The 27,506-nt window shown below is 42.0% G+C and overlaps 1 protein-coding gene and 1 long non-coding RNA gene across 5 annotated transcripts in view; one reads left to right on the forward strand and one right to left on the reverse strand.

The window, feature by feature from the left end:
- tbc1d32 (TBC1 domain family, member 32) overlaps positions 1–23,586 on the forward strand; it is a 38,498-nt gene extending 14,912 nt beyond the window's left edge. The window contains exons 18-34 of one of the 4 annotated variants that reach the window (XR_004826300.2): positions 106–244; positions 2,276–2,363; positions 2,445–2,563; positions 3,400–3,519; positions 4,134–4,222; positions 7,061–7,183; positions 7,492–7,600; positions 8,095–8,188; positions 9,277–9,402; positions 10,392–10,475; positions 15,976–16,045; positions 16,436–16,551; positions 17,073–17,227; positions 18,242–18,382; positions 20,705–20,893; positions 22,568–22,748; positions 23,336–23,586. Coding sequence is in view for 2 of the 4 variants with exons in the window: in XM_035774825.2 (XP_035630718.1) it covers positions 106–244; positions 2,276–2,363; positions 2,445–2,563; positions 3,400–3,519; positions 4,134–4,222; positions 7,061–7,183; positions 7,492–7,600; positions 8,095–8,188; positions 9,277–9,402; positions 10,392–10,475; positions 15,976–16,045; positions 16,436–16,551; positions 17,073–17,227; positions 18,242–18,382; positions 20,705–20,893; positions 22,568–22,687 (1,882 nt within the window). In the remaining 2 variants the exon portion in view is untranslated. Of the gene's footprint in view, positions 1–105; positions 245–2,275; positions 2,364–2,444; positions 2,564–3,399; positions 3,520–4,133; positions 4,223–7,060; positions 7,184–7,491; positions 7,601–8,094; positions 8,189–9,276; positions 9,403–10,391; positions 10,490–15,975; positions 16,046–16,435; positions 16,552–17,072; positions 17,228–18,241; positions 18,383–19,830; positions 20,639–20,704; positions 20,894–22,567 lie in introns of those variants that run through there. The other 3 variants (XM_035774825.2, XM_052523535.1, XR_004826301.2) reach the window with 3 other exon arrangements.
- LOC127931348 (uncharacterized) lies at positions 8,313–8,775 on the reverse strand. Its single transcript, XR_008140768.1, has 3 exons — positions 8,694–8,775; positions 8,511–8,654; positions 8,313–8,414 (listed from the first exon to the last, which is right to left on the reverse strand). It is a non-coding gene; the product is annotated as an uncharacterized LOC127931348 (long non-coding RNA).
- Positions 23,587–27,506: the final 3,920 nt, after the last annotated feature.

Here is a 27,506-nt window from a genome sequence, read left to right on the forward strand (position 1 = left end):
ATTTTATTTTCAGTCACCCCTCTAGCATGTTGTTAGGAAGGATAAATAAGATGGAAAATAATGAGTCTTCCCATCAATCATTCCTTCTGCTGTCTGTTCACACAGAGTGGTTTGGGAGGAGACTTTGCTGGACAACCTGTTGAACTTCGCTGCCACACCGAAAGGCCTGCTGCTCCTCCAGCAGACTGGAGCCATCAATGAGTGTGTCACCTACATGTTCTCCAGGTTTACCAAGAAACTACAGGTATGGAGAGAAAACACCATGGTAGGGATGAATAGGCTGAATTGAGTCCACTACCCTACTTAGTATTTATAACGCCCAGCTATATACAGTATACAGTTGAAGTCGGAAGTTTACATACACCGTAGCCAACTTTATTTCAACTCAGTTTTTCACAATTCCTGACATTTAATCCTAGTAAAACTTCCCTGTGTTAGGTCAGTTATTATGACCACTTTATTTTAAGATTGTGAAATGTCAGAATAAGAGTAGGGAGAATTATTCATTTCAGCTTTTATTTCCACATTCACAGTGGGTCAGAAGTATACATACACTCAATTAGTATTTGGTAGTATTGCCTTTAAATTGTTTAACTTGGGTCAAACATTTCAGGCAGCCTTCCACAAACTTCCCACAATAAGTTGGGTAATTTTCCTGCCTCATGATGCCATATTTTGTGAAGTGAACCAGTCCCTCCTGCAGCAATGCACCCCCACAACATGATGCTGCCACCCCCGTGCTTCACGGTTGGGATGGTGTTCTTCGGCTTGCAAGCCTCCCCCTTTTTCCTCCAGACATAACGATGGTCATTATGGCCAAACAGTTCTATTTTTGTTTCATCAAACCAGAGGACATTTCTCCAAAAAGTACGATCTTTGTCCTCATGTGCAGTTGCAAACCGTAGTTTGGCTTTTTTATGGCAGTTTTGGAGCAGTGGCATTCTTCCTTGCTGAGTGGCCTTTCAGGTTATGTCGATATAGGACTCGTTTTACTGTGGATATAGATACTTTTGTACCTGTTTCCTCCCGCATCTTCACAAGGTCCTTTGCTGTTGTTCTGGGATTGATTTGCAGTTTTCGCACCGAATTACGTTCATCTCTAGGAGACATAACGCGTCTCCTTCCTGAGCGGTATGACGGCTGCGTGGTCCCATGGAGTTTATACTTGCATACTATTGTTTGTACAGATGAATGTGGTACCTTCAGGCATTTGTAAATTGCTCCCAAGGATGATTTCTTTAGATTTTTCCATGTCAAGCAAAGAGGCTCTGAGTTTGAAGGTAGGCCTTGAAATACATCCACTGGTACTCCTCCAATTGACTCAAATGATGTCAATTAGCCTATCAGAAGCTTCTAAAGCCATGACATCATTTTCTGGAATTTTCCAAGCTGTTTAAAGGCACAGTCAACTTAGTGTGTTCTTTTATTTATAAGTGAATTATAAGTGAAATAATCTGTCTGTAAACAATTGTTGGAAAAATGACTTGTGTCATGCACAAAGTAGATGTCCTAACCGACTTGCCAAAACTAGTTTGTTAACAAGAAATGTGTGGAGTGGTTGAAAAACGAGTTTTAATGACTCCAACCTAAGTGTATGTAAACTTCTGACTTCAACTGTACATATGCTGGTACCGCTACACTGAATTTTAAGTATTAATGTATTTTTATGTAGCCTTACTGCCCAATGTATACATCATGTACTGCAAACGTGGGCACAATTCCCTGCTGATTTAATTGACTAGAATTGTTAACATGCCGTTCCTAATTACCTTCCTTATTTTGCACACATTTTGCTCCAGATTGTAATTAAGCTAATCTATTTTTAATTTGCGCCATTGTTTTGTAATTAGTTAAGAATCTTTACACATGAAATCACTTTGTATTTACATTTATAAATGTTTTAAACCTTGCATTTTAGATTTTAGTCCTATCTGTAGTTAATGCTCATTACTTTGATTCATCATTAAATTCTGTAGGTCTTTCTTGCGTTTTCCACTTGTTGTTTTACTTTCATCTTTATTTTCGATAAATTTTTTGAGCTAGTGATTTACATCAAATCAATTAACAGAAATACGGTGAATTTATTTCGATAACCCAGAGGATAGAACCATGCCTCTGGCCTAAGTAATGTGTTCCCATTTTCAGAATAAACTAATATTCTTCACACAAAGACATGCACACACATACACTTTTTGGATTATGCAAGATAGTAAATAGCTTTTGGCTAATAGCAATCATGGGCTATTCTCAAATCTGTGAAAACGCTTTCCTCCAGGTCAGCCGATGTGAGAAGTTTGGCTACGGTGTGATGGTAACACAGGTAGCAGCAACAGCCCCCGGTGTGGTGGCTTTACACAGTTCTGGTACAGTAATACTACTAGTAAAACAGAGCATATTGTTATACAGTGCTAACACATGAGTTACCCCTCAGTATGTCCTGGCAGGTTTTGTGCAGGCCTTAGTGGTGGAGATATGGTCGGTCCTGGAGTGTGGGAGAGAGGATGTGAGGGTCGTTCACCCCAAGTCCACCCCCATGGACCCCATTGACAGGAGCTGTCTGAAGGTAAATGATTTTGCTCAGATCTTTACAGTGCCGTGTGCTTCAACCTCCATGGTTTCCTCATGCAGCCTCCTGAGGATAATCAGCAGGACAACTCAGCCTTGGTATTCACAGTCAGCCTTTCTTGGTCATCAGGTCAGAGAGAGGACTTACTACAGAGAGTGCTCATGAACAGGGTGGATGGTTTATTTCAGTGAGCAGTGCTCTGATTGACATTGGTGTTATGACTGTGGGCCCTGTTATGTTAGCTATTCATGGTGGGTGGGTCAAAGGTTGAGTGGTAGGTCTATACCATATTCAGACAGGATAGGAACCAGAATGACAAGAAAGACAATTATGTTTTTGTTTTGCTGCCATTTATCCCCTAAATTAAATAACGGGATCTAACAGATAATAGCCTAGCTCTTGTTTTCGGATGTTTTATTTCAATACGGTCTTTTATATTCACCAATCTACAGGAAGTAATCTACTCAGGTATTCACAGTTGGTGTTCATCAGTTTGAGATGATCTAGCAATATGTCAGTCCTCTGATACACCTCTGCAATACACACTGTCTGGAGCACATGTGAATGTAATTGTCATCCCTTTGATCCTTTTATATTGAAATGCAGTATAGATCTGTAGACTTATAACGTTCCAAGTTCCCTTTTCAGCAACAACAAAAAAGCTCTTTGAATAAATAGAATGTAGGAAAGAAACAACAAAAATTGCTGCACCCCAACCTTGTCATAAACCCAAACTCATTTCATCTTGACCTTAGCTTTTCAGAACAACCAAATGATGTATGACTGTATGACTGTTTGATGTATGACTGTTTTGACCCTTCCCTTCCCCCCAGTCGTTCCTGTCCTTGGTCAACCTGTTGTCCTCCCCCCATGCTGTGTGGGAGCTCCTGGGACAGCAGCCTCTGCCCAACAAGGCTGAGTACAACCTAAGGGAGATGCCCACATCCATTACAGTCAGTCCCGACCCTCACACCCTACCAGGAGAATGCTGGACTTGACATACACTTGTATCTGTTTCCTATGTTGGATATGGTTTTAACATCAGTTTATTCGGATTATGCTACCCATAAATAAAATGTATTGCTTCAGATATTTGAAAATATGAAATATAAGATTATGCAGGAATGTCAAAGATAGGTGAATAAATGAAGATTGTTCACTCGGGCCATTTACCATTGGAAAACAATGGTCAGTTCCGGTCTGCTTAACGGGGTGGTTCTCTTATAGACACCAATGCAGTAGCAGCTGGGTCTGGTCTGCTTAGTTTATTGAATGTAATGTAACCAGAAAAAATGAGGGAGTGGGGTGTGTCGCTTCCTCTTCTGTCTCTGGTAGAACTTTTTCATGTGGTTGCAGTTCCAGGTTTTGCCATAGGAGGCCACACTTACATAGGTTGTGTGCAAACGCGGCTATTGTAACATAGTCCTACATGTGTACTTCTACAGACATAGCCCAATCAATAACTACTGCACACGACCAGGATGTAGGTAGAAATGTAATTATCAACCTTTCACATCATCACAATCTTTTCAGCATTTTCACTCTGTGTTGTACCTCTTTGCCACAGGATTTGATTGATAGGCTGATTGCTGTGAACTCAGATGTGAAAATTCATTCACTGTTCAACTACGAGCAATCTCACACGTTTGGCCTGAGGTAAGATCAATACTGTTCTCTGATCTTTCTTTCAGAATGAATGGGTGGTGGGAGCACAAAGGCACAGCAGTGCATGCATTGCGTGGTTTATCATCTGATTGGCCTGATTAGCCTGATCAATATGAGATTGACTCTTTGCTTTATGCTATTTTTATGCGACATCGACTGTCTGAATAATTCCACTGTATAAAAATAGCTTTTCTCAGAATTGACTCGTATGTTTTCTTAGTTGAATTAAGGCTGTGTTACTGAGTCACTATTTTAGACACAGAGAAAGCAAATGAATATAACACTAAATCATTTGCTACAGATTAGACCCCACGTCTGTTAAAGCTACCACAAAGGATATTCCTATTTTTGATCAGTAATTTTTTTCATTCTAAACATGATTTGATGTGAGTGTTTTGTTTTGTTTATATCGCTCACATCTTTTGTGAACTCTTCGGGAAAATAATCTTCCATCAACCTAGTGATGTATATGGATTGGAAAGGGCAATGTATTCCACGTTGACTTCAAACAAACACCAGGCTGCCTCAGTGTTAACACGGCTGGCTGGTTCTTTCACTTTTACACACTTCTAGTGGTTATAGACTTGTCACTGGATGACCTCTGCCTCACTCTCTGTCTCTCTGAGGAGAGGTCATCATTACTGAGCCACTGTCCCTTCTCACGTCCTCATTTCACCCAACAACTGTCACAGCCGCCTGTGTGTCGCTGGACTGGCTGGCAGGATATCACAGGGAGGACCTGTCAGAGTGACGTGTACGGTGTCCATAGGACAGTCTAGACATGTCTAGTCTCTGACAGCACAGCACAGTGTAGATGTAGCAGCTGCTATGTGTTTATGGGTGAGTAAACCAGTTTTCTAGTGGAGGAAGAGTGGATAAATAATGCACAGCACTGTGAGTACAGACCACCTGATAACCATTTCTCAATGCTGAGGGGCTGTATTTATTCTCTGGCATGGAAGTAGCTCTTGGAAATGAGGAAAGTATTTTTTGTTCCACTTCCAAGCTGCCTTACTCAGGCTTGACTGGGTGTTAGCTCACCCACTGTTTTTTTAGGGTTTCTCCACGCTAATTGTCCTTGGAACTGAACACAACATCCTCATCTTGAAAATAACTGTAGATATAGGTTAGATGTTGACCTGCATGCTAAACAATGAAGGATGACTTGGGAAACGGACAGCCTTCAGGACTCACCAAAGTCATTCTGTCTTCCAATGGACGTCAAACTGAATGACTGAAGGTGCCCATCACACTGAGGGCATGATGACAGTTGACAGCAGCACAGAAATGAATCATCTTGCTTTGACAGAATGCTCTATCACAGCCACAACTCACACCTCTCCTTGCTTAACCAGATCACATCCCTGTGTACCTCATCTCAAAGGGCTGTCTCTAGATTGTTCTCTTACAAACACCTTATTGTTTTTTAACACATTGCCCCTGAATTTTTCACTACTTTAGACTTATTTTCTCTCTGCTGTTTTGAATGTTCTTTATTTTTCTGCCAGAGGGACACACACTGGTTTTGAAGTCAAAGTGAATCCTTAGCGATGGCCGCCCCAGTCAGAAGGAGGGCAAGTCAGTGTTGGTGTTTCAGGGAGCGTGGCGGAAACTGCAGATGAAAGAGCCTGAGCTACATTCTCTTAGGAGGGCCCCACTCAGCTCCACCAAATATGCAAAATGGATCAATTAGGAGACTCTTGTTTTTGAAGAGGATGGCTTCCTGTTGACAAAACGCTGTGGCTGTGTAATTTGCTTGAACGGTTTTATTCAGTGTTCATTTCACAAGTGTCTCAGTAACACGTTGGCTACCATTTTTCATGCTTAAAATAATGATAATGAATTGCCCTCACGCTGCACTCCTTATCAGAGCCTATAATGATATGAACAAAGATGGAGCTCCTTACTCCCTGAATGCAGAACAAGCATTTATAATGTTTACTGCCTCCTGGCTGGCTTCTACACAATCTTTCACTTGTAGTTAATGATTTGACTGGTGGGATTACTTTTGCTCAAGGACTGGATCTTTTTTCCTGTTTACAAGAACTTGCATTCCTGCAGTTTGGTGTCTGTGTTGAAAGAATTATATCTATAATTGCTCTGAGGGTCCCAAGATTGTTTTGGTCTTGAGTTAAAGAGCAGGCTGCAATGGAAGAACCATTTTGGTTGAATGCAGCTTCCGTACAGTATGTTGTGTTTGCTGCCCAAATTCTGTTCAGTAGGATTGTGTCACTGTCACTGTAAAAGGACCAGGCTGATATGAACTGACTGCTAGGTAGAAAATCCCTTCATTATAGCCATTAGAGAGGGACATCTCTGTCACTTAACAATATAACCCAAGGTTGTCATATTTTACTGCTCACTTCCACCTGCCTGTTTTATTTCCCAGCTATGCTCTCCAAAAGTACACAATGTCTCCGTCACATCGCTCCTGCATCCGCTTTCATGATTTATTACTCTCACAACTGCTGCATTAATGTTGAAATCTATTTCCACAACTCAGTTAGGGATTCTTTCTCCCTATTATGCAAAGCCCTCTGGCTTGGTCCTCTGCGGAGTCTGTTAATATACAAGGCAATAAGGCAGGCTAGCAGAAACAAATGATAGCTTTCATAAGACCTGGGAAAAAGACAACATGCTGTCCGTTGTAGGTGTGTAAGCAGTAGGCAGTTAGACCCAATGGGTTGTCAGAGCAAGCACCCAATGGGTTGTCAGAGCAAGCAACAATTACAATTTAACAATTTAAAACAATTACGTCTGTACGATCTGTAATTCTATGTCCTTGAGAAGTAAAAATGTGTTTATCTATGTATTTTTGTGTACTTTCAGATTACTTAGTGTGATGTGCTGCAACCTAGACTCCCTCCTTATTCTGGAGTCACAGTACAACATTTCCGACATGTTGCTGCAATGTCAGAAGGACAACATCACCGATCCATCGTCCGGTGAAGGGTATTTGAAAAGGGTTTTGTTTTCCTGTGCCTCATAGTGGTATGGCAGGCTTTGGTTCCACCGTTAGAGGTTAATCACAACAAAATAAGAAATGGATCATTTGCCTTGTCATGGAAATAAAGTGTAAACAAAAGGCCATTTCCAAAAGGGTGTTTTGAATGCCTCCTTAATGGATATTGCAACTGTTCATGAATTGAAATGCTCCATATTGTCTGGTCACAAACTAAATATATCTGCATGCACGCTAGTTTTATTTGTGAAGTGGAGATTTCTCCTCCCATCTTCCCTTCCCCCCTCTCCTCTCTCAGAGATTTCATCATTGATGGTCTATCTGTGGAGAGGAACCACATCCTGGTGCGTATGAGTGTGATTGGAGGACCATCGGAGAGGAGACTTCCCCTTAGGGTCCTCCAGAAGGTCAGTGCCCTTCTACTCACACCCCTTGGCCTTACATCAAGTCGAGGAAGTCCTGATGACTGAAGGAATGGTTTTCCAGAACTGTGTGTTACACTTAAGTGCTATCATCTGCATATACAAAATGTTCATCATGTAACCTGTTCCAGGGATGCTGTGATCTTCCGTGACCTGGAAAGACATACTTTCAATAGCACCATGTCTTCAATGAATGTAAATAGCACAGACAAGATGATAAGGATTAGCAAACAAAACTCCATTAACATTTAGAGTACACTGAATCTGAAAAGTAAACTATGGTTCATATGTGATTTATATTCTAAATCTTTACATGTGGAATAGCTCAGATTTCACTTATTACATAGCATCTACAGACAATCAGTAATACACCATATTTGTATTAGGCGTGTCAATAATATGAGATACGTAAGCTTGTAGGAGTTTGTAAACAGAGAGATCACATACATTTTAACATAATGATTATTTATCTTTTTTAGGGCACTGACCCTTATCCATGGCCGATGTTTTCATCATACCCTCTGCCCAAGTATTACATACTGAATCTTCCAAAGACAACCCGGTGTAAACAGGGTAAGAATTACATACTGAATCTTCCAAAGACTACCCGGGGTAAACAGGGTAAGAATTACATACTGAATCTTCCAAAGACTACCTGGGGTAAACAGGGTAAGAATTACATACTGAATCTTCCAAAGACTACCTGGGGTAAACAGGGTAAGAATTACATACTGAATCTTCCAAAGACTACCTGGGGTAAACAGGGTAAGCATTACATACTGAATCTTCCAAAGACTACCTGGGGTAAACAGGGTAAGAATTACATACTGAATCTTCCAAAGACTACCCGGTGTAAACAGGGTAAGAATTACATACTGAATCTTCCAAAGACTACCTGGGGTAAACAGGGTAAGCATTACATACTGAATCTTCCAAAGACTACCTGGGGTAAACAGGGTAAGCATTACATACTGAATCTTCCAAAGACTACCCGGTGTAAACAGGGTAAGAATTACATACTGAATCTTCCAAAGACTACCTGGGTAAACAGGGTAAGCAAGAATCTTCCAAAGACTACCTGGGGTAAACAGGGTAAGCATTACATACTGAATCTTCCAAAGACTACCTGGGGTAAACAGGGTAAGCATTACATACTGAATCTTCCAAAGTCTACCCGGGGTAAACAGGGTAAGAATTACATACTGAATCTTCCAAAGACTACCTGGGGTAAACAGGGTAAGAATTACATACTGAATCTTCCAAAGACTACCTGGGGTAAACAGAGTAAGAATTACATACTGAATCTTCCAAAGACAACCCGGGGTAAACAGGGTAAGCATTACATACGGAATCTTCCAAAGACTACCCGGGGTAAACAGGGTAAGCATTACATACTGAATCTTCCAAAGATAACCCGGGGTAAACAGGGTAAATATTACATTATACATTGTCAGGGATTGTGAAAAACTGAGTTTAAATGTATTTGGCTAAGGTGTATGTAAACTTCCGACTTCAACTGTATGTCAGTGTTGTTTAAAAGGTCAGGGTCAAGAAAGAAAAGATATCTCTGATTGCATAATGGAGGCAAAAGTCTCTCCTGGAAGTTAATAAGAATGTGAATAAATACATTTGGTAGCAATGTCTTTTTGTTTTGTCTGTAGACTGTGAGATAAGTGCCTTCCTGTCCTCCACCAAGAACACGGAGAGGGATGGGAGCTGGATGGATACCTGTAGGAGACAGTACTGCAAAGTCATGACCACCAAGTCCAACATTGTCTCAGGGAACGGTGGGTGATATACTGATAATGATGTTATGTGTAGGGCAATACGTTTTTCTAGACAACATGGTCTAACCAGGAACACATCTGGGCCCGAGATACAATACAGAGATATTCCTGGTCAGGTCACATGGTCAGAAGGGAAAAAACCCAGACCTAGACTTCTGACCCTGAATAGTTGATCAATAAAAACCCTGAATCAATATTTCAAAGTTCTTGCCATTACATGATATGCTACAATCAATACGTTACACACTGTATTTGAGAACGAAAGTTCTGTTGGGTTATAAGTCATCTGTTTTATATTCAAACCACAGACGGAAGACACAGTATGTTAACATTTGATAGTCCGTTAAGTTCCCATGAATAAATGGACGATAAGTTTGTCAGTGGATGATCAATTTGTCAGTGGATGAAATGATAGACCCATATTGAGTGTTCTGACAACTAGATAATGAAGAACCAATAGCTCTCTGCATATAACTGCAAGTGTATCAATGACCAATTTGTTAAGATTACTATCTTTCCCACATAAGATTTTCATTTACTGTACTTGTAATTGACCATACTTGTCAGGGTGTTCGTGTCATTCATTGGTTGCTAATCATTGAAACCGTCATGAAACCGTTCATTGTGTGTTCAATTGCTTCCTCTGAATGTCAATCTAAAGTAGTTACATTTTGAATTATTTCTTGTGAAGGGATCACGGAGTGCAGAGTAAGAGACTTCATGATTTCTTATTTAATTCAGAGACAAAGAAGCGCCCAGGACGAGGGCCTTTGATGTAGCTTAAATTATAAAAATGGTCTACATAGAGCTTCCTCTCTTCATATATTAGATAAACAAGATGCTTGATTACCTTCCTATTTTCCCGGCTGTGTGTACAGTAAAAGCAGCTCAATTTGTACTTGCATGATGTATCATTGAAGAGATGGCTTTTTCAAAGGCATCTGTGATGTTCCTAAAACCCACTATGTGTTTCCTGTATCCGCCCCCAGTCCTGGCTGATCTACTGGAGAAGGCTGTGTCGTACCTTTCTGCTTTGCCATCAGAACGTTTCTTCCCACCTGCGGACTACATAGGTCAGTGTTGCATAGTGAGTGAGTGATTCATCTTGCATTTTTGTGGAATTTGCCTTGAAGCTTTCCCATTTATCAATCAAAAGTAAAGAGCAAATGATAAAATGCTGCTATCGGTGTCACATTCGCAGTTTTGTTATCTATAATTAACTGTTTTAATTAGTGATGAGTCCCTCATTTACAGTTGTAGTCGGAAGTTTACATACACTGAGGTTGGAGTCATTAAAACTTGTTTTTCAACCACTCCACAAATTTCATGTTAACAAACTATGGTTTTGCCAAGTCAGTTAGGACATCCACTTTGTGCACGACACAAGTCATTTTTACAACAATTGTTTACAGACAGATTATTTCACTTTTCACTAATTCACTATCATAATTCCAGTGGGTTAGAAGGATGATAGGCTAATTGATAGGCTAATTGACATAATTTGAGTCAATTGGAGGTGTACCTGTGGATGTATTTCAAGGCCTACCTTCAAACTCAGTGCTTCTTTGCTTGACATCATTGGAAAATCAAAAGAAATCAGCCAAGAACTCAGAAAAACAAATGTAGACCTCCACAATTCTGGTTCATCTTTGGGAGCAATTTCCAAACGCATGAAGGTACCACATTCATCTGTACAAACAATAGTACGCAAGTATAAACACCATGGGACCACGCAGCCGTCATACCGCTCAGGAAGGGGACGCGTTCTGTCTCCTAGAGATGAATGTACTTTGATGCGAAAAGTGCAAATCAATCCCAGAACAACAGCAAGGGACCTTGTGAAGATGTGGGAGGAAACAGGTACAAATGTATCTATATCCACAGTAAAACGAGTCCTATATCGACATAACCTGAAAGGCCTCTCAGCAAGGAAGAGGTCACTGCTCCAAAACTGCCATAAAAAAAGCCAGACTACGGTTTGCAACTGCACATGGGGACAAAGATCGTACTTTTTGAAGAAATGTCCTCTGTTTGGCCATAATATGTTTGGAGGAAAAAGGGGGAGGCTTGCAAGCTGAAGAACACCATCCCAACCGTGAAGCACGGGGGTGGCAGCATCATGTTGTGGGGGTGCTTTGCTGCAGGAGGGACTGGTGCACTTCACAAAATAGATGGCATCATGAGGTAGGAAAATTACGCGGATATATCGAAGCAACATCTCATGACATTAGTCAGGAAGTTAAAGCTTAGTCGCAAATGGGTCTTCCAAAGGGACAATGACCCCAAGCATACTTCCAAAGTTCTGGCAAAATGGCTTAAGGACAACAAAGTCAAGGTATTGGAGTGGCCATCACAAAGTCCTGACCTCAATCCCATAGAACATTTGTGGGAAGAACTGAAAAGGTGTGTGCGAGCAAGGAGGCCTACAAACCTGACTCAGTTACACCAGCTCTGTCAGGAGGAAAGGGCCAAAATTCACCAAACTTATTGTGGGAAGCTTGTGGAAGACTACCCGAAATGTTTGACCCAAGTTAAACAATTTAAAGGCAATGCTACCAAATACTAATTGAGTGTATGTAAACTTCTGACCCACTGGGAATGTGATGAAAGAAATAAAATCTGAAATTAATCATTCTCTCTACTATTATTCTGACATTTCACATTCTTAAAATAATTGGTGATCCTAACTGACCTAAGACAGGGAATTCTTACTAGGATTAAATGTCAGGAATTGTGAAAAACTGAATTTAAATGTATTTCGCTAAGGTGTTTGTAAACTTCCGACTTCAAATGTATGTGGATATCTAATGTCAGGACAAATCAGCATCTATCCGCCACTCATATAGAATGGAACATTTTAAATCCAACTCAAATATAGTTGTTTTCCCTAGTGTTATAATCATTTCCCATGTATTATTTATCTCATGCAATGTGCTCCATCATGACATCTGGCTCTTTGTCCAGAAATCCAAAGGCAGGTTATTTACTGTTCAGTGAGCACATTTTCTCCATCTCATCACTAGTTATTTAACTAACTTTCCCTTGAAGCTCAAAGGATCCTCAGTGCTTTGGTGTTCTTTTAGCCTCATTATGCTATCAACACACATCGACATTTTCAGGGTCCAATGAGACCTCACTGCCCATTATCTATTAATGGGAGCTAGCTAATAACTTTAGACCAGTCAATGATGGTCTGTCATTTCTAAAGCTTTGGTGCTGATTTGAAATCTTTATTTTCATGTTTTCTTGGAGCTTAGTTTTAGTGTTTCCTCAAACCTGGGCTAACATACCTTTATCACTGTTTGAGACCCCTTCCCTAATATATGTTCCGTTATGTGTTCCTGTAGAATTCTGTTAATAAATGTCTAATAGTATATGGTTGACTTGGTAAAATGCAGAGGTGCGTCAGTGTTTCTCATTGAGCCCTCTGAGTTTTAGTCCTGATCAATACCATGAATGTGGCAGGGCTTGTAAACTATCCCAGATTACAAAGGGAAACCCAGCTGAGAGTTGCCCAGTGATGTGAGCCTACCAGATAAGCTAAATTCCTTCTATGCTCGCTTCAAGGCAAGAAACACTGAACCATGCTGTCCCCTGACGACTGTATGATCACACTCTCCATAGCCGATGTGAGAGAATTTTAAGTGCTTTCAACAGGTTAACATTCACAAGGCCGCAGGCCCAGAGGGGTTACCAGGGCGAGTACTCAAAGCATGCACACCTGCTGGCAAGTGTCTTCACTGACATTTTCAACATCTCTCTGACCCCGTCTGTAATACCTACATCAGGACTGCCCAACCCCCTTCCTGGAGATCTACCGTCCTGTGGGTTTTCAGTCCAACCCTAAATTAACACACCGGATTCTAATTAGCTGCTCAACATGACTTAACTAGCTGAATCAGATATGCTAAATTAGGGTCGGACTGAAAACCTACAGGACAGTAGATCTCCAGGAAGAGGGTTGGACTGAAAACCTACAGGACAGTAGATCTCCAGGAAGAGGGTTGGACTGAAAACCTACAGGACAGTTGATCTCCAGGAAGAGGGTTGGGCAGCCCTGACCTACATGTTTCAAGCAAACCACCATAGTCCCTGTGCCTAAGAATGCCAAGGTAACCTGTCTAAATGACTACTACCTCATAGCACTCACATCTGTAGCCATGAAATGCTTTGAAAGGCTGGTCATGGCTCACATCAACACCATCATTGCAGACCCCCTCCAATTCGCATACTGCCCCAACAGATCCACAGATGACACAATCTCTATTGCACTCCACACTCCCCTTCCCACCTGTTTTAAAGGAACACCTATGTGAGAATGCTGTTCATTGACTACAGCTCAGTGTTCATCACCATAGTGCCCTCCAAGCTCATCACTAGGCTCAGAAACCTAGGACTGAACACCTCCCTCTGCAACTGGATCCTGGACTTCCTGACGGGCCGCCACCAGATGGTTAGGGTAGGCAACAACAATATCTGCCACGCTGACCCTCAACACAGGGGCCCCCAATGGTGCGTGCTCAGTTCCCTCCTGTAATCCCTGTATACCCAGGACTGCGTGGCCGCACACGACTCCAACACCATCATTAAGTTTGCCGACAACGCGGCGGTGGTAGGCTTGATCACCGACGACAATGAGACGGCCTATAGGGAGGAGGTCAGAGACATGGCAGTGTAGTGCCAGGATAACAACCCCTCCCTCAACGTCAGCAAGATAAAGGAGATTATCGTGGACTACAGGAAACGGAGTGCCGATACGCCCCCATTCACGTCGACGGGGCTGTAGTAGAGTGGGTCGAGAAGTTCCTCAGTGTCCACATCACTAAGGACCTATTATGGTCCAAACACACCAACACAATCGTGAAGAGGGCACAACATCACCCCTCCCCCTGAAAAGATTTGGCATGGGCCCACAGATCCTCAGAAAGCTCTACAGCTGCACCACTGAGAGCATCTTGACTGGCTGCATTACCGCTTGGTATGGCAACTGCTCGGCATCTGACCGCTAGGGGCTACAGAGGGTAGTGAGTACATCACTGGGGCCAAACTCCCTGCTATTCAGGACTTTTATACCAGGCAGTGTCAGAGGAAGGCCCTACAAATACTCAAGCCACACAAGTCATAGACTCTTCTCTCTGCTACCACATGTCAAGCGGTACCAGAGCTCCAAGTCTGTGACCAAAAGGCACCTGAACAGCTCCTAGCCATAAGACTGATGAACAGTTAATCAAATAACTACCAGGATTATTTACATTGACCCTTTATTATCATTTATTTATCTTAGTTGTTTTGCACTGACTCCATTGCACTGGCTGTATGCACACTCACTAAACTATACTCACACTACATATGCTCACACACACAAAACACACATACACACATGCATATTGATGCCATAAACACACACTCACAGACACTTTCACACACTCTGCTGCTACTCTGTTTATGATGTATCCTGATTGCCCTGTCACTTTTACCCCTACTCACATGTGCATACTGTATTACCTCAACTACCTCGTACCCCTGCACATTGACTCGGTACTGGTTCTCCTTGTATACAGCCTCGTTATTGTTTTTATTGCGTTACTATTTCCTTTTTAATTTAGCAAATATGTGTCTTACTTTTTAACTCTACACTGTAAAGTAAGCATTTCACTGTAAAGTCTACTCCTGTTGTATTTGACGCATGTGACAAATGACATTTGATTTTGAAGTGTTCTTTCTCCGCTTCGCTTGCTTAACTCAAACACACACTGGAGTCTCTTTGTGCGAGACATGTTCATTAGAGCTGAGCTGTAGCTCTTGGGCTGTACTGTAGCTCACAAAGGAGGATGAATCGTAGAAAAAGTCTAAAGAAACTTGAAAAGTCAAGAAAACCATTTCTCTCTCACACTCTCCATCTCCCCCTCAGACACACATGCACACACACACTCCAATGCCCTGTTTTCCCCTTTTGTCCTTTCCTCCGTGACGTTATTCCTTTCACCAAATGGTCCATCAGGGGAGCAGTTGTCATAGCCTGTGCGGTTTAGCTCTCTTCCCCTCTCCTGTCATGGCTTGTGATTGACATTAACAACAGGCTCGCAGATTTGCTCATGTCGAGGGGCTGCCATTATGTGGTGGAGAATAATTTGCTGGAGTTCCTTCACCTCACTCCCAAGCCTTTCTCAGGGGCTCATCTATCAAGAAGAAACAATGGCAGACGGGAGAGAGAAGCCATTCATCTCCATTAGATAGTCATTTCAATCAGGGAGTGGCACTGATATTAATAAAGAGGGAAGAGTAGTTTCCACAGAGCTGCAGGTTTACTTCATTCTCATCAAGGCCATTTTCTCAATTAAAGCATGCGTTGGTTTCTATGATGAATACAGAACACTCGTCTGATCATCTCTGCAATGTATCACTTGATGCGAGATTAGGGTTTGAGTCATTTCGCCAAATGAGCGAGCATTGTCAAAGGCACAGTCGCTTTGCTTTGCCACAGTCATTGAATTGACATTTTTATTGATAGCTGGGGAGCGCTAGTGAGTAAACCCCTGGTAATTTCCAGTTCCTTTATTGCCTGTTTTATAGCGTCAGGGAGCGGCATAAAGACTGGCAGCCTGTCGTCTGTGGACCAGCTGGGGATTCGGGCCTCTCTCAGGTAACGCCATCTGCATCCTCAATGTCTGAACCTCCCAGCTTTGTTCCAATCTCCCCAGTAAGCACCAGCCATTTTCTCAGAGAGTGCAGGTACTCAACGGCCAATAAAGATAACAAAAAAACGATTATTACAGAATGATGTGGTGATCAGCACTATTGCAGAGACATTCTAGAACAATAGGTCAATGTTCTATGAACTCAAATGAGATATTGCATACTCTTTGGGCAATATGATAATGAGAGATGAGCGTTAAGACAAGGCTAATTTAGGCTAATTATATCCTTCTATTAACCCTAATTGTTCTGATTGAACACCACATAATTTGTTAAATAGATGAGTCAGTGTACAGTAGGATCCTGAATGTTTGAATTTGTGTCTGTTTGTTTGTAGGTATGGGAGACATCTGAACTTACTGAGGGATAACTCTGAGCAGGACCTCTGTCTTTTGATGAAGCATTGCCAAGAGCTCCTATCTCAACAGAGAGCCAAACTCACGTCGGAGCTTTGTATCCTTATCAGCTATGTTGACAACCATACGAATCACAATGGGACTGACTAAGCATCCGCTGACTATTCCAGAGTCAGTAAAGTGATATCTATTGTTTTCTCTCAGAAGGAAGAAAATATATTTTACACCTGCTTTTTTCAAGGACGCAACATGAACCCTCAAGAGGCTTTCAGAAACTTACATTTTTCTCAATTGAATGATACTTGAAGTTCTGCTGAGATTCCTCTCTTTATTCCGTGATAAGAGCCTCTCATATGACTATGCTCTGTTTTAAATTCAGATTCATACGTCTATGTTTATCATCATCATCGTCCACTCCCCTACAGTATGCGTCTGTCAATCACATTGAGGAGGCCCACTGCATCCAGCCTCGGGCCCCTCAATCTTTAACCCCTCTCCTGCCTGCTGAGACTGACCTGTGGTGCTCTAGGTGTGGTTTTTATAGCCCTGGTGATGTCCAGTCAGACAGGCCCAGATGTTGCACTCTGTCAGAGCCTCTCCATAACTCCCCTCCACCAGACACTCTGCAGGGAGCCTACCCCGGTCATGACTGGTTCGCCTCCACCGTGTTCCTCATCATGGCTGGAGACATGGAGAGAGCACTCCGCCTCCTCCTCCACCTCTCCACCCTGCTCACATCAGCCTTCCTCTGGCCCGCCAGGCTCCATGGATCGGTGAGTCCAGCAGCCCACCCCTCGTTCTTCCAGGAAGGGACTGAATACTAAGTTGCCTCCAGTCTGACAGATAGAGCGTAGCTCTTTTCTCCCCCTGCTCTCTCCCTCTGTTTCTCCCTGCCTTCTATTTTCAGGCAGCTCTGGAAGTAGTCAAGGAAGAGGACGGTTAAACGTATGTAAGGAAATAAACACGTCTTTCATTTGGTGGGAGCATGTAATGAATCCTGCTGCAAAATTAGATTCTTATGAAATACTGTCATTTGTATGGCCATACATTGGAAAGATGCATTTTAGAGTTGCATTTTAATGCTAAATATTCTCACCCAATTTATGCACCACAAGCCAAATCATACACGTTTGAGTTATGTTATCGTTTGTATCTGTGTAGACTAGGGATTCTTAATACTGCGTGTTTTCTTGATGGAAATGGTGGATAAGATTATGCTGGAATAGTCATTATCAATGTCCCCACTTACATTTGGAAACAGCCATCTCTGGCTGCTGATGACGTTGAATACTCAGCTGTTAATAGTGCTTCAGCAGTAAGAATATGTCTCGGAAATGGTGGAAGCGTTTGTACAACTGATTACAAATCTTCATGGCTCTGCCATCCGAACAGCAGTGCATGCAAATCAGGATGTAAGCAGACAGATGGGAGTAAGCACACCATGTCACAGATGAGGGAGAATTACTAAACAGTGGCGGCACAATCCTCTGTAAATGTTATGCGGCCGATGCTGTCAATACCTAGAAGAACAGAGGGACAAGTGATAGTAGCAAATTCACACAGTGTACCCAGTGAAACACGCACGCACACTGCGTTCTCCGAAAGCATTGAGCTCTGACAATTCTGTTTGGAGGAAATTGAGGAGTGAAAATCAGACCAATCCGTTGTCTGCTGTTTGTGTGGCATTTGGCGTTCACATTTGGCAAGTTTAGCTATTAACCTACAGAGCTTGGCTTTTGTAGTTAGTTACTATGCATTGTAAATCTGAACTTCTCTTCGCCTTTTAGGTTCACCTGCCCATGGAGATTGCTCAGTCTAGCATCCATCCGGTCTACTCATGCACAGCACACTATGTCGAGATGCTGCTGAAGACTGAAGTGCCTCTAGTTTTCTCTGCCTTCAGGATGTCCGGTTTTACCCCCTCCCAGGTATAATATCACCTTCCGTCCTTTCACTCCTCCAAATGTTTCACTCGTCAGGGTGGTATTATAATGAAATGGACACCCTAAGGGACTATTTTGACCATGTTTATGACCATTAAAATGGGATAGAAAATGAGTTTTCATGAACCGGCATAATATGTTTTCCTCAAGGTGACAGTAGTACTTATTCTCCATATAAAAGTTCAGAACTGAGGCTGCGGAATCCCTCTGTTGTTCGGCTTGCCACAGTTGATTCCCTTGACGTCAACTTTCATCCTCAAACAAAGAGTTCACCTTGAAAAATCTTCCTTTTGATCTCATCTCCTTTTGGCTCAGTGTTTCAGGCGGACTGTCATCTCAGACGTAATGTGTGTCAACAGGGACTATAAGCCAAAGAGTCTCTCACAATAAAAAAAAGTTTATTATATAGCTTTTAAGTCAAAGTCATTGGGTGCAAACTATTGAACGCACTTCCTCACAGTTTCCCAATCACAGCTCTATATATAAATCCAGTATATTCTTTGCTATAAATGAAAATCTACCCTCATAAGTTGAGTTTTGAAAACATGACAAATCATGAATCTGACCATCGGATGAAGGTCAGATTCATTCCTCCATCAGGAATGGCAAGATATTATTGTGCTCCTGGGTGCCTCGTTAAAATTCCAGCTGCAGATACGCCACATTTGAAGTTGCTAGGAAAGATATTCAGAGAATGTAAACATACAGAGTAAATTGCAGTGTGGAGTTGGTCGGCAGAGGTGGAGGGCCTAGCAGAACAGGCTGGGACTTGAGTTAGCTCTGTCTGACGGAATAGTTCAAGTTGAATTCACTTCTTTCCCTTCAAAATACTATCATTGAAAATAACTTGAGAAGACAATGCATTCTCAACATGCTCTTAGAGGCCCAGTTAGAAAGAACTGTAAAGGGTGTCCAGTGTACTGGTAATTCTGACAGGAAAACCAATTAGGATTTGTCATTGTTTTTATTGGTGCATTATGTGAGCTTGATAGTAATCCATTATGCATTGAAAATAAACTCAGCAAAAAACAAAACGTCCTCTCACTGTCAACTGCGTTTATTTTCAGCAAACGTAACGTGTGTAAATATTTGTATGAACATAAGATTCAACAACTAAGACATAAACTGAACAAGTTCCACAGACATGTGACTAACAGAAATGGAATCATTTGTCCTTGATCAAAGGGGGGGGGGTCAAAATCAAAGTAACAGCCAGTATCTGGTGTGACCACCAGCTGCACCAGATTTGCCAGTTCTTGCTGTGAGATGTTACCCCAGTCTTCCACCAAGGCACCTGCAAGTTCCTGGACATTTCTGGGGGGATTGGCCCTATCCCTCACCCTCCGATCCAACAGGTCCCAGACGTGCTCAATGGGATTGAGATCCGGGCTCTTCGCTGGCCATGGCAGAACACTGACATTCCTGTCTTGCAGGAAATCCCGCACAGAACGAGCAGTATGGCTGGTGGCATTGTCATGCTGGAGGGTCATGTCAGGATGAGCCTGCAGGAAGAGTACCACATGATGGAGGAGGATGTCTTCCCTGTAACCCACAGTGTTGAGATTGCCTGCAATGACAACAAGCTCAGTCCGATGATGCTGTGACACACCGCCCCAGACCATGACGGACCCTCCAGCGCTGTCTTAGGCGTCTCCCAGTACGGACATCTGCACTCCTCATGCCTCCTTGCAGCATGCCTAAGGCACGTTCACACAGATGAGCAGGGACCCTGGGCATCTTTCTTTTGGTGTTTTTCAGAGTCAGTAGAAAGGCCTCTTTAGTGTCCCAAGTTTCCATAACTGTGACCTTAATTGCCTACCGTCTGTAAACTGTTAGTGTCTTAAAGACAGTTTCACAGGTACATGTTCATTAATGGTTTATGGTTCATTGAACAAGCATGGGAAACAGTGTTTAAACCCTTTACAATGAAGACCTGTGAAGTTATTTGAATTTTTAGAAATTATCTTTGAAAGACAGGGTCCTGAAAAAGGGAGGTTTCTTTTTTAAAACTTTTTTTTACCTCTTGTCCTCTGTGTGCTTCAGTATCCTAGGTAGAGTGTTAAGTCAGTTTATTATGGTCAGTCAGACTGTCCAGTTATTTTTCATGTAAACCCAGTTATTAAAGCACATGGTAGACTTACAACCACTCTGCATGCTCCACAAAGCTATTGCCTCAAAGCCTTAATACTCTTTTCATTAGATTTTTAAAAAAGCACAACCCTTTATTTTCATCACTTCAACCATCTAATTTTATGGTTTACATTCTTTATATAATTGATTTAATGTGTGGGCGGATGTTTTTCCCAGATGTGTGTGCAGTGGCTAGGCCAGTGTTTCTGGAACTACCTGGACTGGTCTGAGATCTGCCACTACGTGTCCACCTGTGTGGTGATGGGGCCGGACTACCAGGTGTACATGTGTGTGGCTGTGCTGAAACACCTGCAGCAGGACATCCTGCAGCACACACAGACCCAGGACCTGCAGGTCTTCCTCAAGGTGAGTCTGTTTGTCTATCTGAGGTTAGTGAAACGGATCTTCAGCAGATAACAGCAGAGTCCACGCTCCATCAACAGCCTCTGACAGTAGTTTGAATAAAAGATCATGTTATGGCTGTATCTGGAGATATGCTTGTGGTGAATTGTAGCATGCATTTTTGTAGCAAATACAGCTTGACAGAAACACACTTACGCAGTCGCTTCACTGTCCTCGGTTCAACTTGGAAAGTTTGAAACATGCCATCTTGTATATGCTCATTGAGGTTCATACTTTGAGTAATAGGAGAAGGGTTTAAGCCGGACTTCGGATGGGTTTGTTGAGTTTTCACGTATCTACACCTTCTGAGTCTATATTTCATGTCAATAAAACATTGAAATGGAAATTACTTGTTACAATTGTTCTTGAAGTCAGTCTGCAGCTTGATGCGGTGGAAGACACAAAGTGAAAAAGCATCGTCAGTGACTCAGATGTTACATGGAAAAACTGAAAATAAAGCCTTTCTTTGTGGAAATTCTAAAGAAGATGCCTGTCATTACACAATGCTGCCATAGGTTTTATCACCCCAAAAACTGCTCCGAAACATTTTCTAAAGTGCCTTCCAACATGTCCACTTCTTCCCCTACTTACTCTCACGGTAACAATAAGATCAAGGCTGCGGTACAGTTGGTATACCTTCTTCCTGTATGACTTCTTATCTGTTCACTATTTCCACATGTTTGACAGTGTTTACAGCTCTTTTCTGGGTGACAAAGGGATAAAGGGAAATTGCATTGGTCATTTTGATGGATTTTCATACAAAGATTGGCGTCTACAGAGAAATAAACAGGATGTAGGATGTTCTTCATGCTAATCTCACATTTATCATGACGGCACACTCATGTTTTGACAGGGTGATTAAGTGAATGTACTCCTGAACATACTGCAGATAACAGGTCTGTCTATCTTATGTCTGGCAATGTACTCAGACACAAAGACCTCATACCTGTACCTCTCTACATCATTTAAAGCATGAATTTAAGAATGTGAAATGAGGTTTGCACTTGTTTGATCAGGGTTGTTCATGAAAAAGTAATGAAAATAATATGTGCTTTTTGATCTTAATTGAAGGTTAGGGTTAGGCATTCAGATTAGGCTTAGCAGTATGGTTAAGGTTCGGTTTAAATCAGATTTTAAGATTTTGTGACTGTGCTAGCTCGTGACCACTCTACATTGCCTCCAGGTCAAGATTCATGACAATAAATGCGAACCTGCCCTTTGGGTGCTGTGTTCTGTAGGTAGCAAACAGAATACACTTGCACTGCACACCGAGTGTTTTTCATTTTCATTGTCTGTGAACTTGAGAATCACCATAAAGAATGTGTCACTCAGAGTAATTAGAATACCTTCAAGTAAATTGCCGACAAATGTACAAATGACCAAATTAAATGTTATCTTCTTGTCCCTAGCATTTTGGCCTTGATCCAATTGGGGTTGTTAAGTTGTCCTTGCAAATTAGGTCATACCACATACTGGCTGCACTATTACAGGTTGTTAAGTCCACGTTGTTATTGGTTGTAATATTGCTATGCCACCCTCCTTACCACACACACATACGCACACACAGCTCATAAAGCTCTGGACTAGGAGCCTAACCAGAGTTGTTGTGTTCTCTTCTCTCCCCTTGATTTCCATCAGGAGGAACCCATCCAAGGCTTCAGAGTGAGTAATTACCTTGAGTACATGGAGGGTCTGGAGCGCAGTTACAGAACAATGGTACTGACAGACATGAACAATATCTCCCAGAGAGTCAGCTAGCAGTGATAAGACACACAATAGTCTCCACTCACCAGGCTGCACTGGGACTGGTTATAACAAGGTAAAGGATTCTCAAGACGGGTTTAACATTTGATATTGTGTATGCTCTGTAAATGTTTTTATTTTTTAACCTCTAAGATCTGATATTTCTCGCCGTATTTAAAGATGTGCAGTGGCATATAATGTATGTATGCCATATTATTTAACAGATTGAGAATGTTATGAAATACATGGTAATTAACTTCTTGCTTGACGTACTTTCTTGTCTATTTACATCTCCATGGATCTTCTTGAAATGTTATGATCATTCTCTATATTAATCCAACCTTAAGGGCATAATGATATTTACCTGTAAACCTACTGACCTCTCCTATCCGATACAGCCCCTACTAATACCTCCACTAGACAATATGATGACTGTTTGTTCACACTTTTTAATTTCACTTCTACTCGTCAATGCATTACAGATCATAAGCTCCTAACCGTAATGGGAGGTGTATGGTCTGTGTACGTGCCACAAGTGTCGCTTACCAAGTGTATCTATGTTGTGGGTCCAATCTCCTCATTGAGAGGCTTGATGGTGACCGTGGAGAGGCAGCGTGTTGTTGTCACAAGTCTTAGTAAACAGCCCATCTCTCTCTCTTTCAGCTGAACCATCTGATACGAACGCCTCTGAATAATGAATGAGATCGTTAAAGCCTTTAGTTGCTCCAACACGACTGTTAAATATTATATACTGTTTACCATCTACGTAGGGCAGAGGTCGATAGAAGAGATAGAAATCAGTGCCACAAAATGTTTACCCGATAAGCACTTGAAGTGAGGTTTTAAAATGAGTTTGACTTTTATTTATTTATCTTTGATCTCCATGTGTTAAATAAAATTGAACATTCAGTCTAGGTTTGATTGTCTGTCAGTGTCCTTTGTCCCCTGTTGGTACGTCCCATAATTCCGTTGTGCTAAATCAATTAGTTTCACTGTAATGAGCTGTTTATTTAAATTATGTGAAAAATCTCATCGGCCAACACTGCTGCATCTGCTAGAGATGGCGCTTAGATTACATTTTAGAAATGACAACAGCAACCTTTACGGTAATGATGACTCTAATAGTTCATCTCAATGATAGACTTTAAATTACAGGAACTCATTTGAATTGGCTAATTAGTTATCATTACACTGATTGTGGTAATTAAGGCACACCCTCAGCTGCTGTGCGACACTACCATACCAAGCCTTTTCTTAGCAGATTCACAATTTTATTATTTATTTATTTATTTTGTACTTGTATTTCAATGTTTGCTAATGCCTATGTTGGTGCGGTATACTGTTCACCTTGCATGCGTGTTGAGCAGGTTAGTTTGGGAATAACAACTCAATACCACACACCATTACATCAGACATATTGATGGGCAACCAACTCACAGAATAGTATAGGTCATTGGATGCCATCTTAACTTAGTATTTTACAACCACGTCTTTGCTGACTATAACAATTTGCAATTGTTTATTGATCCAAAAGTGCATTAAACAGCGGTAGAAACTCCATAACTTGAGTCTCCATTCCATTGCTGCCTCCCCTTTCATTTGAAATGGGCTGGCGTTTATTAAAATGCAAGAGGTAGACTCTCCTGGTCCTTCTGCCTAAACCCTGCTTACGTCAACCCCTAGATTGACAGTTTGTCCCGTCTGAGAGAGAACAGAACGACGGAGAGAAAATAATACATTCTGTTCTCTTCGTTGGATAGAGGTGGAAGAAGGAATTGGATGGAAAGGACAAGATAATAGGGAGACCAATCAGGAAACTTGAAACAACTCTTGAAGAAAGATTCTTTGTCATGGGCACAGGTTCTGAATTGGTAGATATTCACGAGAGGCAACATTTTACTTGGTCTTTTAAGATTGTAATGGCATTGCTGTCCCCAACATAGTGGCTAAGTGGTTGGCTATATATGCCCTATCCATTTCTCCACATCTAATCCAATGCCTCCATGATCTAACATTTCATAATTGTTTTAGTCCAGTCACACTTCGACTTCATCACTGTTAATCCGCATTATTGTTTGTTGCCATTTGAAAAGCAGTTGTAGGCGTTTGTACAGAGATTTGTATAGAGCCCATGAGAGAGTAGAATGGTAGAATGAGACCCAAAGGCAATGAGTGAACTGTAAATGATAACCCGGCCGAACAAACTCCCTCTAAGTGTCTATCAGTTGTAATCGCTGCATTGGCCACACTCCCAAAGTGTTTATTCCACTCACTGGTCCCAGGTCAGTGGAGGAGGACTGAACTAGAAAGGTGCAGAGGCACGACTGTGGCACCTGGCTGGCAAAGAAATCAGCTTTGCATGTTTTCATTCTGTGTCATCCAAGCCGTTTCACCCTGACCCTTTGGGAGACCTTGTGAAGGAGAACTGTAAATTGACCTGTAGATTGCTTGGAGACTCCTCGCTTTAGAGAGGAGAGGTGAGTGGATCGATAGCGCATTAATCACCCTGGTCAACTTGCTCTTATTACTCCCCTTTCACACAAATAACACTCTGCCACAGCACCCTCATATTCTTTACCTCTTTACAAAAGATTCCAGATTCCACACCTCCTTGTTCGGCTGTCTGTTGTATCTGTCAGGGTTTGGTGACACAGGCAGAAGTGTAGTAATGAAGAGCTTCCAACAAGACATGTTTGGTGGTGTACAACTGAGGTGAGTGATAAAGGTTAACACTCATTTAACACTTGTTTAATTAGTCAAAACTCTGGTCTCTTTTGCTTTCTATTTATACAAAATATATGTTTTTTAACTTCTGCTTTTGCAGTTGAAGGACATCTTTCCAAAAAGCACACAACATGTATTGGTCCATGTGTCCTGTTAGAATACTGAACAAGAGCCCTGAAAGAAAAAATAAATGAGAAATGGCAAAGAAACCCAGACCTGAACTGCAATACAGAGAGGAACACACACTGATAACAGCGCGCGCACTCTCATGCACGCACACACGCAAACATTAGGTTTCCAACCAACACTCAAGTATCCATCCAAAACAATGAAACGGGTAATCATGCTGCAAACCAGTCATAATTAATAGGCTGGCACTTGCAGAATAAGAGATGCTAGAGAGCCCGGATTGTACCAGTGTCACTCGGATACATCCGTTAAATGAAGGAACAGTACCTGACTAACAGGCACTGTGTAACGCGCGTGAAGGGCAATAAGTCAGAGCAGCTCCTCACCATACATCACAGCAACATGATAGCAGGGACACTTCCTCACGTCTCAGACACCCGCGGAGAAAGGTCACTAGCTGGAGACATCATTAGAAGGGCCTGACCGCTGCGCAAATAATGGATAGATCCTCTCATTCTGACTCAAGTGCTCTCATCACCTCAGCCCTCGTAATGGTAAGCATCTAAACATGATTTAGTTGTGTTGCGTTCGTCTCAGCTGTGCTTCATTGGGATTCACATGTTGCGCAGGCTGTAATGAATGACAGATGATTATGACTAACCAATAACAGTCATGTTTTTAGACCATGCTCCGTACTAGCAACAAAGCTAGTACCGAGCATAGTGTTATTTTATTTTTTCATTTCACCTTAATTTAAACCGGTAGGCTAGTTGAGAACATGTTCTCATTTACAACTGCGACCTGGCCAAGATAAAGCACAGCAGTTCGACACATACAACAACACAGAGTTTACACATGGAATAAACAAACATACAGTCAATAATACAGTAGAAAAAAGGTATATATATACAGTGTGTGCAAATGAGGTAAGATAAGGGAGGTAAGGCAATCAAATAGGCCATAGTGGCGAGGTAATTAAGATATAGCAATTAAACACTGGAGTGAAAGATGTAAGGAGATGAATGTGCAAGTAGAGATACTGGGGTGCAAAGGAGCTAAATAAATACAGTATGGGGATGAGGTAGTTGGATGAGCTATTTACAGATGGGCTATGTACAGGTGCAATCATCTGTGAGCTGCTTTGACAGCTGGTGCTTGAAGTTAGTGAGGGAGATAAGTCTCCATTTTCAGCTATTTTTGCAGTTCGTTCCAGTCATTGGCAGCAGAGAACTGGAAGGAAAGGCGGCCAAACGAGGAATTGACTTTGGGGGTGACCAGTGAAATATACCTGCTGGAGCTCGTGCTGCGGGTGGGTGCTGCTATGGTGACCAGTGAACTGAGATAAGGCGGGGCTTTACCTAGCAAAGACTTGTAGATGACCTGGAGCCAGTGGGTTTGGCGATGAGTATGAAGCGAGGGCCAGCCAACTAGAGCATACAGGTCGCAGTGGTGGGTAGTATATTGGGCTTTGGTGACAAAAAGGATGGCACTGTGATAAACTGCATCCAATTTGTTGAGTAGAGTGTTATTTTGTAAATGACATCGCCGAAGTCGAGGATTGGTAGAATAGTCCGTTTTATGAGGGTATGTTTGGGAACGTTTGGCAATTCTAGATTTAATTTTGGATTGGAGATGCTTAATGTGGGTCTGGAAGGAGAGTTTACAGTCTAACCAGACACCTAGTTATTTGTAGTTGTCCACATATTCTAGGTCAGAACTACTCTGGACGGGCAGGCAGGTGCGGGCAGCGATCGGTTGAAGAGCATGCATTTAGTTTTACTTGCATTTAAGAGCAGTTGGAGGCCACGGAAGGAGAGTTGTATGGCATTGAAGCTCGTCTGGAGGTTAGTTAGCACAGTGTCCAAAGAAAGGCCAGGGAAAACAGAATGGTGTCGTCTGCGTAGAGGTGGATCAGAGAATCACCAGCAGCAAGAGCGACATCATTGATGTATACAGAGAAGAGAGTTGGCCCGAGAATTGA

This window comes from Oncorhynchus keta, chromosome 8 (genome assembly GCF_023373465.1).
Source record: "Oncorhynchus keta strain PuntledgeMale-10-30-2019 chromosome 8, Oket_V2, whole genome shotgun sequence".
Lineage (NCBI taxonomy): Eukaryota > Metazoa > Chordata > Actinopteri > Salmoniformes > Salmonidae > Oncorhynchus > Oncorhynchus keta.